The 16,432-nt window shown below is 51.9% G+C and overlaps 1 protein-coding gene across 9 annotated transcripts in view; it reads left to right on the top strand.

The window, feature by feature from the left end:
- Positions 1-16,432, top strand: part of DOCK9 (dedicator of cytokinesis 9) — a 118,885-nt gene that overhangs the window by 92,636 nt on the left and 9,817 nt on the right. For all 9 annotated transcript variants that reach the window (XM_076054165.1, XM_076054160.1, XM_076054163.1 and 6 more), the window contains 3 exons: positions 788-1,004; positions 5,273-5,463; positions 10,953-11,053. In XM_076054165.1, coding sequence (XP_075910280.1) covers positions 788-1,004; positions 5,273-5,463; positions 10,953-11,053 — 509 coding nt within the window. The remainder of the gene's footprint in view (positions 1-787; positions 1,005-5,272; positions 5,464-10,952; positions 11,054-16,432) is intronic.

Genomic DNA, 16,432 nt, shown 5'->3' with positions numbered 1-16,432 from the left:
TGTACACATGTATGTGTGGGTGCTTGTGTTTGTCCTTGTGTTTTGGTGCAAGTGTGCTTATACATGTGTGTGTGGTCCTGTGCAGGGGAGCAGTAGTGCAATGGTTAACGCACTGCGCTACGAACCCGGCGACCCGAATTTGATTCCGGCTCACGGCCAACACCAGTGACGATTATCTGAACCGGTCCTAGGCCTCCTCTAGGTCGACTCAGCCTCAAATAAGTACCTGGTACGGTGTGTAAACATTGCCACTGGGGAGACAAAGGAGGCCGGGCGTGGTGCTGGCCACCCACCCCCTCGTGTGCCGTGCCGGCCTTCATAGGTGCTCGCTAGCAGCACTTGCCCTAACAGTCTGTTAAGGCTATTATGGGTGGAGAAACTTTGTCTTTTGTATGTACACACATGTATGTTTACAACTGCCTCCAACTGGCCAGTCGCCCTCCAGGAACAACGGAGGGCAGAGGAGCGACGCTCACAACAACGAGCGGAGCGCCAGGCGGCTAAAATGCAGCAAGTTGGCACAGTAGGGGGCACAGGTGGTGCATCAGCCAGTCGTCTCAGTTAGTCATCCCACGGCACCTGGGTCTGTCCCGTGTCCTTCCACCAGTGGGCGTTCGACACTTCAGGCGGCCTCAAAGTGCACCTGGCCCGGCCACCCCCAATCCGTGCTCGTGGTGCCGTCCCTACCGGGCGCGCTCCCCCCTCCCCCCCACGCTTCCCGTGCGGCCACGACCCGAGCTGTGACCCTGGTGCCGCAACCCTCCCTCGCCCCCCCCCCCCCGCCCAGGTGAACGCCAAGGACCTGGACCCGCGGTGTGCGTACATCCAGGTGACGTACGTGACGCCGTACTTCGAGGAGAAGGAGCAGCAGGAGCGGCGCTCGGAGTTCGAGCGCTGCCACGGCGTGCGGCGCTTCGCCTTCGAGACGCCGTACACGCTGGGGGGCGGCGGCGCCCGCCAGGGCGGCGTCCACGAGCAGTGCAAGCGCCGCACCGTCCTCACCAGTGAGGCACCGCGCCGTCTTCACCCAGCGCGGCACCGTCCTCAACCGGCGCCGCGCCGACTCCCTAAGCGGGGACACTCTCAGCGCGTGCGTCTTAGCCGATAGCGCAGCAGCAGAAGCTGGCTGTGTGCAGCGCAGGCCGGCGGATATCGTGGCTGCTGCTGCTGCTGCTGTGTGAGTCTGTCTTACTTTTTACCAGGTAAGGCCCCACTGAGCTACTGTACAGCTCTTTTTTTCAGACGCGACCTGGTCATCACAAACGATAGCCAAATGAAGTGGCTTATCATCACGTGGAAATGTATCGCAGCCAAATACTCTAAACTCATGTTCCTAAATGTGGAGGAAAAAACCGGAGGACCCGGAGAAAAATCCACACGGCCACGGAGAGCGAGAGAGAGACGCGCAAACTCCAAATATACACAGCAGGCGTAAGGGTCGAGATCGCACCCACACAACTTGCTGTATACCGGGCGAGGTAGTTAACATCTCCTCGCCACTGTGACGCCCCTCTGTGTGAGTCTACGGGGGGACGCGGGGAGATGCGTGGTGCGGAACCTGGGGTGGCTGAGCAATGGGCAAGGGGTCCGGCTGGGCGCCATCTCTGTGTTTAACTAGGGACGCTGCTGACGGTGAGCTGAGTTCTGGTTGAGCGGAGTTCTGGTTGAGCAGAGTTCTGGTTGAGCGGAGTTCTGGTAAGCGGAGTTTGGCTGAGCGAAGATTTGGTGAGTGGAGTTTTGGTGAGCGGAGCTCCGGCTGAGCGGAGCTCCGTCGAGGGGAGCTCCGGTGAACGGTGTGACGGTCGTCTATTCCACCGCCATCTCTTTGGTAGCTGAAGCGATGGGGAGGAGCATCGGGGTTTCCCAAACCCCCCACCTCCCTACTGCCGCCCCCTCTGACCGCACGTCCGTTGTGAATACGCGGTGGGGTAAAGCGTGGGTACTCCCGCCTTCATCCGAGGCGTTGGGGGGCCCGGCAGTATGTAAGAGCAGTCGGCCCTTCGTTCGTCTTCCATATCGTGGATGCCGTTCCGCCAGCGGTGAGGGGGGGGGGGGGGCGACGATGAGCAGTTGCGAGGCTGCATCACTGCCTCCCATTTATTACTGCCTGCAGTTCAGAACTTCGTGTCACTGCGGTGCTTATCAGCTGCGGCGGTGCAATTTCCATCGCGGTGATAAGCGGAGTGTTGCGTTTGCGGTGCTGCTGATGGTGTGGAAGGAAGGGAAGGGAGGTGCCAGGCGCCATAAGAGAGACGTGGAACCCGAGAGGGGGGGCGGGGGGGGGGGGAGTCGATATCCGTGGATATTTTTGAATGCCAGCCGCACAAAATTTATGACATCACCATCCCGAGGATGGTGGTGGCGATGGCGACGAGTAGTTATACGCCTCGCAACGTCGTCATCACTCATGCAAATCTCGCGGTCGACGAGGAGGAACCATGGGCGAGCGGGGGAAGCAGCAGCTGGGTGGTGGGCGGGAGACACTGCTAACATTTGCTCAAGCTCTGCAGTCTTTGTCCATCAAGGTGTTTCGAGCCACTTTTATTACGCTGAAGAGTGTGTTGATAGTCGTGGGAGAGAGCCGGAGCACCCATGAGAAAACCCACGCATGCCAGGGGAACAACGACCACCCAATCCCATAAAGAACGGACAGATGGGGATCATTCCGTACTCTTTTGTACCGCCCTCTGGCGAGTCAGGGAGCGCGCTCCTCCTCGATGCCAACGGGGAGCGAGTTTCACAAAGTGAGTGTGCAGGCGTGTGTACGCACGTGTGATCCCAGCGATCCGAGTTCGATTCCCGCTCACGGCCAACACCGGTGACGATTGTCTCAACCAGTCCTGCGCCTCCCCTAGGTCGACTCGGCATCAAGTGAGTACTTGGTGCAGTGTGTAAACATCGCCACTGGGGAGACAATGGCGGCTGGGCGTGGTGTTGGCCACCCACCCCCTCGTGTGCCGTTCCGGCATTCATAGATGCTGCTCGCTAACAGCACTTGCCCCAACAGTCTGTTAAGGCTGTAGGGGGGATCTTTGTCTTTGTGATCCACCAACAATTGCAGCGTTGCCACCGCCACTTTCCGGCTGACCACACCCAGGGTAGGCCCAGGGAGTCCGTACCGGAACAGAACAGTTTCGTGAGTGCCATGGCCAAGGTCTGGGAAGAGGAGCGGAGCTTTAGCAAGGACACAGTCTCACTGAAGGCTCAGTACTGGCCCCCACTGATCCACCTAGACACAAATGACCTACCAGAAACCACCTCCCGAAAATTCATACACGTTGATGACATCTGCCTGGCAACACAAGCTCCCAAATTCGACACCCTGGATCAGACCCTAAACGAGGATGCAGCAAAACCTGAACAATACTGCAACACGTGGCGACTCAAACCAAGCCCTGCAAAAACTCTGTCCAGTGTATTCCACCTCGACAGCGCAAAGGCCAATCAAGAGCTCAACATCCAGATGAAAAACAACAAGCTACAGCACCACCCCACTCCCACATACCTCGGGGTGACCCTGGACAGATCACTCACCTTCTGGTAGCACCTGAGAATAACAGTAGCCAAGATCAAAACCAGGAACAACCTCCTCTCCAAACTAGCCAGCTAAATGTGGGGTACAGCTAGTAGCACCACCTCATCACTAGGAATCTCCTTCTCAACAGCAGAATACTGTGCCCCTGTCTGGTCAAGGTCGTCGCACACACACACACAGAGTCGACACACAGCTAAACGCCACCATGCTCATCATCACTGGTACACTACGATCCACCCCGCTTTCTTGGGTCCCTGTTATGGCAAACATCACCCCCCCCCCCCGACACACACACATCCGGACACTCGCAGTAACCCTACAAAATAATTGAAAAAGTTCGCAACTCCACGCACCTGCCAGTCCACGAGGACCTCTTGAACCCACCAAAGATGACGCCTTCCGTCAAGAAAGACGAATTGCAAAGACCCACCCAGCCAACCACTCACTCACCCAACCACTCACTCACCTACCCAGCCACCCACTTACCCAGCCACCCACTCACTCACCCAGCCACGCACTCACCCACCCAGCCACCCACTCACTCACCCACCCACCCAGCCACCCACTCACTCACCCAGCCACCCACTCACTCACCCAACCACGCACTCACCTACCCAACCACCCACCCACTCACCCAGCCAGCCACCCACTCACCTACCCAGCCACCCACCCACTCACCCACCCACTCACCCACCCAGCCACCCACTCACTCACTCACCCAGCCACGCACTCACCTACCCAGCAACCCACCCACTCACCCACCCACTCAATCACCCAGCCACCCACTCACTCACTCACTCACCCAGCCACCCACTCACTCACTCACCCAGCCACCCACTCACTCACCCAGCCACCCACTCACCCAGCCACGCACTCACCTACCCAGCCACCCACCCACTCACCCAGCCACCCACTCACCCAGCCACCTACTCACTCACCCAGCCACGCACTCACCTACCCACTCACCTACCCAGTCACCCACCCACTCACCCACCCACTCACGACTTCAACACAAATCTCACCTGGACACAAGAATGGGAGTCATTGGACCTGGCAAATAAGTACCTCGTGACTCTCCCCACACAACAGCCCCCTGGTTTCAACCTCCCAGGAAGGAGTAGTCCACCATCAACAGGCTTAGGACTGGTCATGGCCCATGCCTGGCCAACTTCCAACGATGGGGCATAAGAGCACGCCCCATGTGTGCCTGTGGGGTGGAGCAAACCATGCACCACATCCTAGAAGTCTGCCCAATCCACAAATGCAGAGGAGGCCTACTCACCCTCAACATAGCAGGACCGGAAGAAACCATTTGGCTTCGGGACTTTGCATTCGCTAAATACATAGCAGGGACACAGAGGTCTTGCCTCTGAGAATGAGACCCCTGCATGCATGCGTGCCTGCTTGTGGTGAGGAATGGTGGCGCAGCGGTTAGCACTGTGAATCCAGCGACCCGAGTTCGATTTCCAACTGCAGTGACAATTATTTTTTATTTGTCCTGGGCCTCCCCTAGGTTGACTCGGCCTCAAATGAGTACCTAGTATCGAAGTGTTAATGTCGCTGCTCGGGCTGTGTTTGCCACCCACTCTTTAATGCGTCGTGCCGACCTCACTAACAGTACTTGCCCCAACACACTGTGAATGTTGTACGAGGGAGCTTTGTCTTGTGTGTTACTTTTGTTCAGCGAAGGCCCCTCCAGTGACCATCCCCCCCGTGAACTCATGTGACCCCCCCCAGCCACGCACGCATTCCCGTACGTGAAGAAGCGCGTGCCCGTGATGTACGAGCAGCACGTGGAGCTGGGCCCTGTGGAGGTGGCGGTGGACGAGATGAGCGCGCGGGCCGCCGAGCTGCGGGCACTGAGCGTGGCGCGCGACGTCGACATGATCAAGCTGCAGCTCAAGCTGCAGGGTTGCGTCTCCCCGCAGGTACGGTGCCACCACGACGACTGCCACCAGCACTCCCGCCGTCGCCACTCCCACTACTGCCTTCACCGCCACTGCCACCGTCATCACCACTGCCACCACTACTACCACCACGTTCACCTCCCAGCGTTCCCTACCCTATATTCCTGTATGCTGTATGCACGTGTGTTTCTATGTTAGCTATTTAACGATTTTTATTTTACCACGTAAGGTCCGCTGAGCTATATAGCTCTTTTTTCAGGAGCGACCTGGCCACAAATGATAGCTCAACACAGTGGCTTATTGTGTGGAAATTTATAGCAGCCAAATACTCTAAAATGCATGATCTATGCGACCACGGGGAGAACATGCAAACGCCAAATATACAGGCATCAGGGTCGGGATCGAATCCACAACCTCCTGTATACCAGGCGAGGTAGTTAACATCTCGCCACCGTGGCGAGTGTCTGCGCGCGTGTGTATGTTTCTGTCTTTGTATGGAGACACAATCAAAACAGCTGCCTGTGATTGACCTGGGGTCTCAAGTGGGGTAAGATGATGGTCTCAGCCCAGTCACCATAGACTCTCATAGAGGCCCATAGACTCACGTAGAGACCCATAGACTCCATTGGTGAGCACACTGCGCTTGTACCCTGTGTCTCGAGTTCAATTCATGGCCAACATTGGTGCCAGTGATTATCCGAACTGGTCCCTATCTCCTCGATGGTGATGATCGGTAACGCTGTGGTGGCTGTGAGCAGTGTCATTGGAGGAGGGCCGATTCCAATCAGGCATGGTGCACGTCGCCACCACAGCGGCCAACGGGGGCCCTGGATGGGTGCAAGGGGCTGGTGACCCCTCCACCTTCAATTCAATCGGCACAATTTAAATATCAAACCAAGCTTGTGCCGGAGGTCCCGGGGGGGGGGGGAGTATAGGCCTATGTGAGGTCTCCTGTCCAAACCCCATATGGCAGACACAGGAGACTGAATCCTTACCCTTAGGGTTCCTCCAGAAATTGCAAAAAAGCCACTGTGAGTGGCCATGTGGAATGTTAGAAAGCTCACTGCGGAGGAGAAGCTGCCACCCCTCTGTCTGGGGCTGGACCGGTATCTCTGTGGTATTCAGGAGGTCCGGTGGACTGGTTCTCGCTCCAGCGACTATGAGGGGTGGACAGTCTTCTACTCGAGTCAGGAAACTGCAAAACAGGGAGTGACAATAGGTTTTCCCCTTTTTTCTGGCAACAAACAGGTGTTAAGATGTTAAAACACCAAACTGAAACCTTTTATAAGGAATCATGTCTGAATTAACCACAATACTTATGCATTGTCTTTGAAACTGATTGGTCCACACCAGAGACAGCTTTTTTTTTAGCCTAGGCATACTCATATTTTGGTACTGGCAAAGGATGTCCCATAATGTAACAGGTAGTGGCTTTTCTCATGAACAAAATAATTCAGGGGGCGTGGCAGCATCGTGATAAGGCTACTGTGGTCTCGCCTCCCCATCATCGGGAGGAGAGGAATGGTGGTGGTGGCTTACACCCCCACCGAAGATGAACATCAGTGGAGGGATACAGGCAAGGCCTATGTGTCAGATGTCTTCTATGTCACAGGTGCTAGCTAAAGTGACCCCTCAGGATAGAGTCATCCATCCTTTTGGGGGGCATGGAATGCCTGGGTCATAACGCTGGCATCTGGGCTGAAGTGAATGGATCAGCTCAATAACAACGGTAGGAGGCTCCTAGACTTTTGTGCAGCCCATGGGCTTGTAACTACCAACGCGCTATTCCGGCATCGGCGCATCCACACATCATCGATGGACTGTACAGTGATGGAACAGAGGATGCGGGCCCATGTCCTTGACACCAGGACCTCCCGTGCAGCTGATCTGCTCACTGACCATCGGCTTGTCATCTGTAAGATATGCCTGCCATTTTTCCACTCCGGTGTTGGGTGTTCATCTAGTACCCAATTCAAACTCACAGTAGCCTGATCTCTTCTTGCTGATGAAGACGCCAAAGGGAAATGGGTGAGTTTCAATACAGCGCCATATGCAGTTGCTATGGCTGCTAGTTGAATGTAAGCGGCAGGCCCATTCCCACCAACTACAACATCCTACGTCCAAGAACGAGGAGGCTTGCCACAGCATTCGCTCAGAGAGCCGTGCAGCGCTTCGAGAATGAGTGGTGGTCGCGGGTTGTTGCTGAGGAAATAGAGACTGCTACGGCAGCACACGATAACAAATACCTTTTTAACACCATGAAAAAATAACTTGCAGTGCCCACACCTATCACCATCCTTAAGGGAGAGAATGGTGATCAGATCTCCAACCTGCAAGAACAGGTCTGCAGGTTTGCGGAGCATTTCTGTGAGGTCTTGGGGGAGTTGAAACCCCTAAACTCAAACCAGGTGGGGTTGACCCTGCTGGTGCCGCTGTGCCTCAAATATAAGTAAAGTAGCCGCTCCTTGTGAGTGGTTGGCTGAGGTGCATCGGTTGAGGAAGTGCAAAGGGCGACCTGGAATCTTTGAGACGGTAGGAGGCTACCGTAAACTCGTGTATAAATCAGCCCCATGTACTGTACTGAAGAAGCTTGATTCCATCTATCACTTCGGCCTTAAGATTTGCATTGAACTGCCCATATAGGACTCACCACTGTGATCTCTACATTGGGTCAAACTTAACATCTCTTAATGTACGACGGCTTGTGCACCAGATCTTATTTATTCACGATGTACTTACAAAGATATCCGCAGACTACCTGCTGGATCTCCTCTCTTTTTCAAAGAACACATTTGACCTCAGGTCTTCGCTCATTTACCAGCTTCACATTCCCTATTGCCGTACAAAAACTGGAGGAAGGGCCTTTGCTATTGATGCCCCCAGGGTCTGGAATGATATTGCCAATTAACTGTAACTTGAATCACTACCTATGAGATCTTCACTCAAAACTGCTCTAGAGGAGTTGTACACCCCTAGCTGCCACTGCTATTCAGTGGCCTAAAATAAAATAAAATGTTTCGCTCCGGATGACCGCTGCAAAGTATTATCTGTATGTTTATTTATTGTGCTGATTTTAAAGGTGCATTGGAAAATTTGATACTCATACTGATGCTCCTGTTGTTGTGGAGTGACTCATGCAGCCAGCTATGGCTACAGGGTTTGGTGTTACATGTTGTTTATGTCGTTTATTGTGAAAATTCGGTCACAGTTCCTTTGATCACTGTTACATTGCTTTTATGGATCTATTTTGGTGATTTCAAAAACTTTTTTTTTGGTTTGGCCATGTTTGTTTGTTGGAGTACGGAGTTAGACTGATGGCCTTAATCTCATTTGTCTTGTGGTTGTTGTTTGACTTGCATCCCACTGGGATTTTTGCACACAGCGTTGGTGTATGGTGCTTTTTCAGGAATATTTTGCTGTTTTTTTCCTGGATTTTCAGTTTGCACAGTCACATAGTCACTTTAAGATGTTTTCTTGTTCATGTTTTTGTTTTTTGTTTGTTGCGGTTGCACCCGATTCAAGAGCCGAATGGCTCACAGGGCTCTACCAAATAAATGAAACTGAAACTGAGACCCGCTAAAGCGCCAGGCAGAGGTGACCTCTCAAGCGAACTACTGAGGGAGGGTGGCGTCTGTGTGCAGACTGACCTACGTGACATCATCACAACTGTCTGGTCCACAGGACGGGTTCCGCAGGATTGGAAGGATGCTCTGGTTGCCCCCATTTTCAAAAAGGGGGACTGCACAGCTTGTAACAACTCCAGGGCATCTCCCTCATCAGTGTGCCTGGAAAGGTCCTGGCAAGGATTACTCTCTGTCTGTCTGCTACAGCAGAGATGTACTTAATTTTCAACAGGACCTACATCTCTGCTTCATTGACCTGGTCAAGGCCTATGATACCATGAATAGGCCTGGGCTCTAGGTTGTTCTTCATGCTTTTGGGGTCCCTGACTCTCTGCTCACAATCATTAAGGGGCTTCATGATGATGGGAAGGCTCAGGTAAAACTACGTGACCGGGAGTCAAAGCCATTTCCATTCACCGTGAGGTGCGACAGGGATGTCCTCTGGCTCCCACATTTAACATCTTTTTCGACCACATAGTTCGAGTTGCTTTCCATGGCTGTACTGAGGAATCTCCATCTGGTACAGATACAGTGGGAGGCTGATCCATGCCTAGGTGAGTAGAGGGATGGCTCCCTCTATGTCAACAATGTTACGTATGCCGATGATCTGGTGATTGCTGCTCTCTCTGAAGAGTTGGAGGCACTGCTGCGTGACCTGGAGCGTGCCACTAAGAGGTGGGGCCTTACAAACAGACTCTCCACAACTAAACACCCCCCAACTCCCCCATTTGTGGGGCAGTTGTGAAGAGAGTGATGAAGTTTCCGTGCCTGTGCAGGGTGCTTATGACCAACTCTTGTTTCAAAGCAGAGGTCTCACTCCGAATTAGTTGAGCGGCATTACCTTTTCATCACCTGCGTAATGCTGTGTGGAAGCTACCTGGTCTGTTGCTCCACGACGAAGCTTCTGGTCGTCTCGGCCACGGTCATGCCCTCCCTTCTCTATGCTCGAGAAAGGTCGACCCCCCTAATAGAAGATCTTCGCTGGTTAGAAACATTCCGTCTGGCCTGCCTACGACCCATCCTGAGTTTAACCAGGCTGGATTGTGTGAAGAGCTCACAAATCCTTGAAAGATCTGGACACAGTCCCATTAGTGAACTCCTCCCGCAGTCAAGGCTGCTTTGGCTGGGTCATGTAGCCCACATCCAAGTCACCATAGGCCCAAGCAGCTTGTGTTCGGCAGGATAGAGGGGGCGAAACAGGCACGGCACACGCTAGAGAAGAGATGGAATGATGTGGTTCGAGAGCATATGGAGCTTGAGTGGACTTGCCAATGAATGAAGATCGGCCTCTGTGAAAGAGGCTTATGAAGGATGCAACTGGTCAGGTAGAGTCAGTTGCCCTCCAGCAATAGCAGAGGGCAGAGGAGAAACGCTCGCAACAACTAGCGGAGTGCCGGGCGGCTAAAATTCAGCAGGTTGGCACAGTAGGGGCCTGGTGCATCTGCCAGTCATCTCCGTCAGTCAACGCATGGCACCTGGGTTTGTCCCATTACATCCTGCAAGCGGACGTTTGACACTTTAAATGGCTTTAAAGTGCACAGCCAGCAAAAGTACCGTGGTGACGTCACTTAGTGGCAATTACCGGTCGTTGTTGTAGTTGTGTGCGTGTAGGTGCATACAGGGGTGTACAGAGGTGTGTAGGTGCGTGTGTGTAGGTGTGTACAGGTGTGCGCGTTTATAGGAGTGTGTAGGTGTATGTGCGTGTCGGCGCATATAGGAGTGTGTTTGGAGCGTGTGTGTAGGTTGGTGTGCATAATTGACCTTAACCACCCTGGCTCCCGTGACTTATGCCATTTATCTGTGCACAAATGCTGACCGTGATAACTTGACCTTCGACCACGCGGTGACCTCCATGACCCCTATATGTCCCCTGCCCCCACCCTCCAGGTCAACGCAGGCCCCTTGGCCTACGCCAGGGCTTTCCTAGATGAGAGCAACGCCAAGAAGTTTCCGGACAACAAAGTAAAGCAACTGAAGGAGGTGTTCCGGTGCGTGCTGCCCTCCCTCTGCCCCCCATTCCCCACGGTGCCCCCCAGGAACCCCCTCACTGCCCGAGGCGCCCCGCCCCCCGACCTTACACCGTGCCTGATTCTATGGCGAAAGGAATGCGTAGCGCGTGCGGTGTCACGGTTACCGCTGGGGCATTCCTACGTGCCTCCATCGTGAGGGGGAGTGGGTGAGTTGAGAGTGTGTGAAGGTGAGTGTTTGTGTGAGAGTGGGAATGAGTTTGTGAGTGAGGGGAGCAATGGCACAATTATTAGTGCCACTGCTCTACGAACCTGGCTACTTGACTTAGATTCCCACTCATGGCCAACTCCAATGATGATACACATGTCTTACACACATAGACACAATCACAATTAAAAACAACAACCACCGTTCACCACAAAGTGGTGGTGACGTCACCACGCCACTTGTTCCATGCTAGGTACACTTTGAGGCCACGTGAAGTGTCAAAGGCTGGCTGGCAGGAGGTCACGGACCAGACCTAGGTGCCATGGGTTGACTGACTGAGATGACTGGCTGATGCCCCAACTGTTCTCCCCAACATGACACTCGGCACTCTGCTCATGGTTGTGAGCATCGCTCCTTGCTGGAGGACGACTGACTCCAACTTCCCAGCAGCATCCTTCTCAACCGATCATGGGGCCTCCCCTCGATCGACTCAGCCTCAAATGAGTAGTCGTTTTCATGGTGTGTGCAACTGTAACACGCCTTGTGCATCACGATGTTTGGTTGAGCAATTTTTTTGTACTATTTTATTTTACCAGGTAAGGCCCACTGAGCTATGTAGTTCTTTGTCAGAAGTGACTTGGCTATCACAAATGCTCAACGAAGTGGCTTATCATCATGTGGAAATGTATAGCAGCCATATATCGAAACGCGTGTCGTTGATTCTAAATGTGGAGGGAAAACGGGATAACTCAGAGTAAAATCCATGTGACCACGAGGTGACACGCAAACTCTAAATATAGAGCAGGCGCCGGGGTCAGGATCAAACCCACGACTTCCTGCATGCCAGAGAGATAACATCTCCTGAGCAAGTGGATGGTAGTAAAATCAGTATACCACACGTAATAACTCAGTCATCACCCTCCAGATGTGTTGTGCTGTGATCAGAGAAATTAGCGGTTTAATCGTGCAACAACACTGCCCATGACGATTTTCCTGTTGCTTCCTCTAAATATAACAACATTTCACAATCTCTCACAACAACAACCGCCACTAAGTGGCGGTGACGCCACCACAACGCTTGTGTCAGGCCATGTGCACCTTGAGGCCACGTGAAGTGTCGAACGCCTGCTGGCAGGAGGTCACGGGGCAGACCCAAGTGCCACGGGTCGACTGTCTAAGATGACTGAGATGACTGGCTGATGCACCACCTGTGCCCCCTACTCTGCCAACCTGCTGTGCTATAGCCATCCGGCGCTCCGCTTGTTGTTGTGAGCGCCGCTCCTCCGCCCTCCGTTGTTGTTGGAGGGCGACTGCCTCCAACTGCCCAGTAGCGTCCTTCATGAGCCTCCTCCACAGAGGCCGATCTTGACACCGCTGGTACCAGTCATTGGCAAGTCCACTCAGCTCCACGTTCTCCTGTACCACATCACTCCATCTCTTCTCTAACCCGTGCCACGCCCGTTTAGCCCCCTCGATCTGGCCGAACAAAAGCTGTTTCGGCATGCGGTGGCTGGGCATGCGGGCAACATGACCCAGCCAACGCAGCCTTGCCTACCGGAGGAGCTCACCGATGGGACCTTGCCCAGATCTTTCAAGGATTTGTGAGCTCCTCACACAATCCAGCCTGGTTAAACCCAGGATGGATCGTAGGCATGCTAGCCTAAATGTTTCTAACCGGCGAAGATGTTCCATTAGGGGGGTCCACGTTTCGCAAGCGTAGAGAAGGGAGGGAATGACCGTGGCCGAGAAGACCTGAAGCTTAGTGCGGAGCGACAGACCAGGTAGCTTCCACACAGCGTTACGCAACCGATGAAAAGATATTGCCGCTCGACTGATTCGGAGTGAGACCTCTGCTGTTAAACTGGAGCCGGTCATAAGCATACTGCCCAGGTATGGGAAACTCTCCACTCTCTCCACAACTGTCCCACATTCACACAGACACACCCCCCGTATAGCCTTTAACAGACTGTTAGGGCAAGTCCTGTTAGCAAGTAGCACCTATGGAGGCCGGCACAGCACACCAGGGGATGGGTGGCCAGTACCACGCCCGGCCACCTTTGTCTCCCCAGTAGCGATGTTTGCACATGGCACCCGGTACTCATTTGAGGCCGAGTCGACCTAGGGGAGGCTCAGAACCGGTTCAGATAATTGTCATTGGTGTTGACCTTGAGAAGGAATTGAATTCGGGTCACCAGGTTCGTAGCACTGTGCACTAACCACCACACTACCACTCCCCACATGCACATAGACACGATCACACACACACGTGCACCCATGTACAGTGAGGGAAAAAAGTATTTGATTCCCTGCTGATTTTGTACTGACAAAAAAATGATCAGTCTATAATTTTAATGGTATGTTTATTTGAACAGTGAGAGACAGAATAACAACAACAAAATCCAGAAAAACGCATGTCAAATATGTTATAAATTGATTTGCATTTTAGTGAGGGAAATAAGTATTTGACCCCTCTACAAAACATGACTTAGTACTTGGTGGCAAAACCCTTGTTGGCAATCACAGAGGTCAGACGTTTCTTGTAGTTGGCCACCAGGTTTGCACACATCTCAGGAGGGATTTGTCCCACTCCTCTTTGCAGATCTTCTCCAAGTCATTAAGGTTTCGAGGCTGACGTTTGGCAACTCGAACCTTCAGCTTCCTCCACAGATTTTCTATGAGAAGGTCTGGAGACTGGCTAGGCCACTCCAAGACCTTAATGTGCTTCTTCTTGAGCCACTCCTTTGTTGCCTTGGCCATGTGTTTTGGGTCATTGTCATGCTGGAATACCCATCCACGACCCATTTTCAATGCCCTGGCTGAGGGAAGGAGGTTCTCACCCAAGATTTGACAGTACATGGCCCCATCCATCGTCCCTTTGATGCGGTGAAGTTGTCCTGTCCCCTTAGCAGAAAAACACCCCCAAAGTATAATGTTTCCACCTCCATGTTTGATGGTGGGGATGGTGTTCTTGGGGTCATAGGCAGCATTCCTCCTCCTCCAAACACGGCGAGTTGAGTTGATGCCAAAGAGCTCCATTTTGGTCTCATCTGACCACAACACTTTCACCCAGTTGTCCTCTGATTCATTCAGATGTTCATTGGCAAACTTCAGACGGGCATGTGTATGTGCTTTCTTGAGCAGGGGACCTTCCGGGCACTGCAGGATTTCAGTCCTTCATGGCGTAGTGTGTTACCAATTGTTTTCTTGGTGACTATGATCCCAGCTGCCTTGAGATCATTGACAATATCCTCCCCGTGTAGTTCTGGGCTGATTCCTCACCGTTCTCATGATCATTGCAACTCCACGAGGTGAGATCTTGCATGGAGCCCCAGGCCGAGGGAGATTGATAGTTATTTTATGTTTCTTCCATTTGCGAATAATCGCACCAACTGTTGTCACCTTATAGGAATAGGTTTTACCCTTTTAACTGGCACAAAAACTGACACCTTTATTCAAGGCATCATGTTTGCAAAAACCACAACACAAGCAGTCAGAATGCAAACAAAAAAGACAACTCTGATAATATGCACTGTCCTTGAATTTGATTGGTCCACACCCGAGACAGCTTTTCTTAGAGCCTAGTCTCCATTGGTGTTTGACCAGAAGACGCCAAAAGGCGTACAACTCAAAAACAGCGCACCATCAGAGTATTGAGGGCTCGGGGTGAGCATTTACATTATGAGACCTCCTTTGCCAGAAACAAGATATAGGAATAGGTTTTACCCTTTTAACTGGCACAAAAACTGACACCTTTATTCAAGGCATCATGTTTGCAAAAACCACAACACAAGCAGTCAGAATGCAAACAAAAAAGACAACTCTGATAATATGCACTGTCCTTGAATTTGATTGGTCCACACCCGAGACAGCTTTTCTTAGAGCCTAGTCTCCATTGGTGTTGGACCAGAAGACGCCAAAAGGCGTACAACTCAAAAACAGCGCACCATCAGAGTATTGAGGGCTCGGGGTGAGCATTTACATTATGAGACCTCCTTTGCCAGAAACAAGATATAGGAATAGGTTTTACCCTTTTAACTGGCACAAAAACTGACACCTTTATTCAAGGCATCATGTTTGCAAAAAACCACAACACAAGCAGTCAGAATGCAAACAAAAAAGACAACTCTGATAATATGCACTGTCCTTGAATTTGATTGGTCCACACCCGAGACAGCTTTTCTTAGAGCCTAGTCTCCATTGGTGTTGGACCAGAAGACGCCAAAAGGCGTACAACTCAAAAACAGCGCACCATCAGAGTATTGAGGGCTCGGGGTGAGCATTTACATTATGAGACCTCCTTTGCCAGAAACAAGATATAGGAATAGGTTTTACCCTTTTAACTGGACCAATCAAATTCAACTGGACCAATCAAATTCAAGGACAGTGCATATTATCAGAGTTGTCTTTTTTGTTTGCATTCTGACTGCTTGTGTTGTGGTTTTTTGCAAACATGATGCCTTGAATAAAGGTGTCAGTTTTTGTGCCAGTTAAAAGGGTAAAACCTATTCCTATATCTTGTTTCTGGCAAAGGAGGTCTCATAATGTAAATGCTCACCCCGAGCCCTCAATACTCTGATGGTGCGCTGTTTTTGAGTTGTACGCCTTTTGGCGTCTTCTGGTCCAACACCAATGGAGACTAAGCTCTAAGAAAAGCTGTCTCGGGTGTGGACCAATCAAATTCAAGGACAGTGCATATTATCAGAGTTGTCTTTTTTGTTTGCATTCTGACTGCTTGTGTTGTGGTTTTTGCAAACATGATGCCTTGAATAAAGGTGTCAGTTTTTGTGCCAGTTAAAAGGGTAAAACCTATTCCTATATCTTGTTTCTGGCAAAGGAGGTCTCATAATGTAAATGCTCACCCCGAGCCCTCAATACTCTGATGGTGCGCTGTTTTTGAGTTGTACGCCTTTTGGCGTCTTCTGGTCAAACACCAATGGAGACTAGGCTCTAAGAAAAGCTGTCTCGGGTGTGGACCAATCAAATTCAAGGACAGTGCATATTATCAGAGTTGTCTTTTTTGTTTGCATTCTGACTGCTTGTGTTGTGGTTTTTGCAAACATGATGCCTTGAATAAAGGTGTCAGTTTTTGTGCCAGTTAAAAGGGTAAAACCTATTCCTATATCTTGTTTCTGGCAAAGGAGGTCTCATAATGTAAATGCTCACCCCGAGCCCTCAATACTCTGATGGTGCGC

The sequence above is a fragment of the Petromyzon marinus genome, chromosome 64 (genome assembly GCF_048934315.1).
Source record: "Petromyzon marinus isolate PM22_M1 ecotype Great Lakes invasive population chromosome 64, UKy_Petmar_22M1.pri1.0, whole genome shotgun sequence".
NCBI classification, from domain to species: domain Eukaryota; kingdom Metazoa; phylum Chordata; class Hyperoartia; order Petromyzontiformes; family Petromyzontidae; genus Petromyzon; species Petromyzon marinus.
Note: the sequence above shows the minus strand (reverse complement) of the source record. Positions and strands in the feature narration are given on the sequence as shown.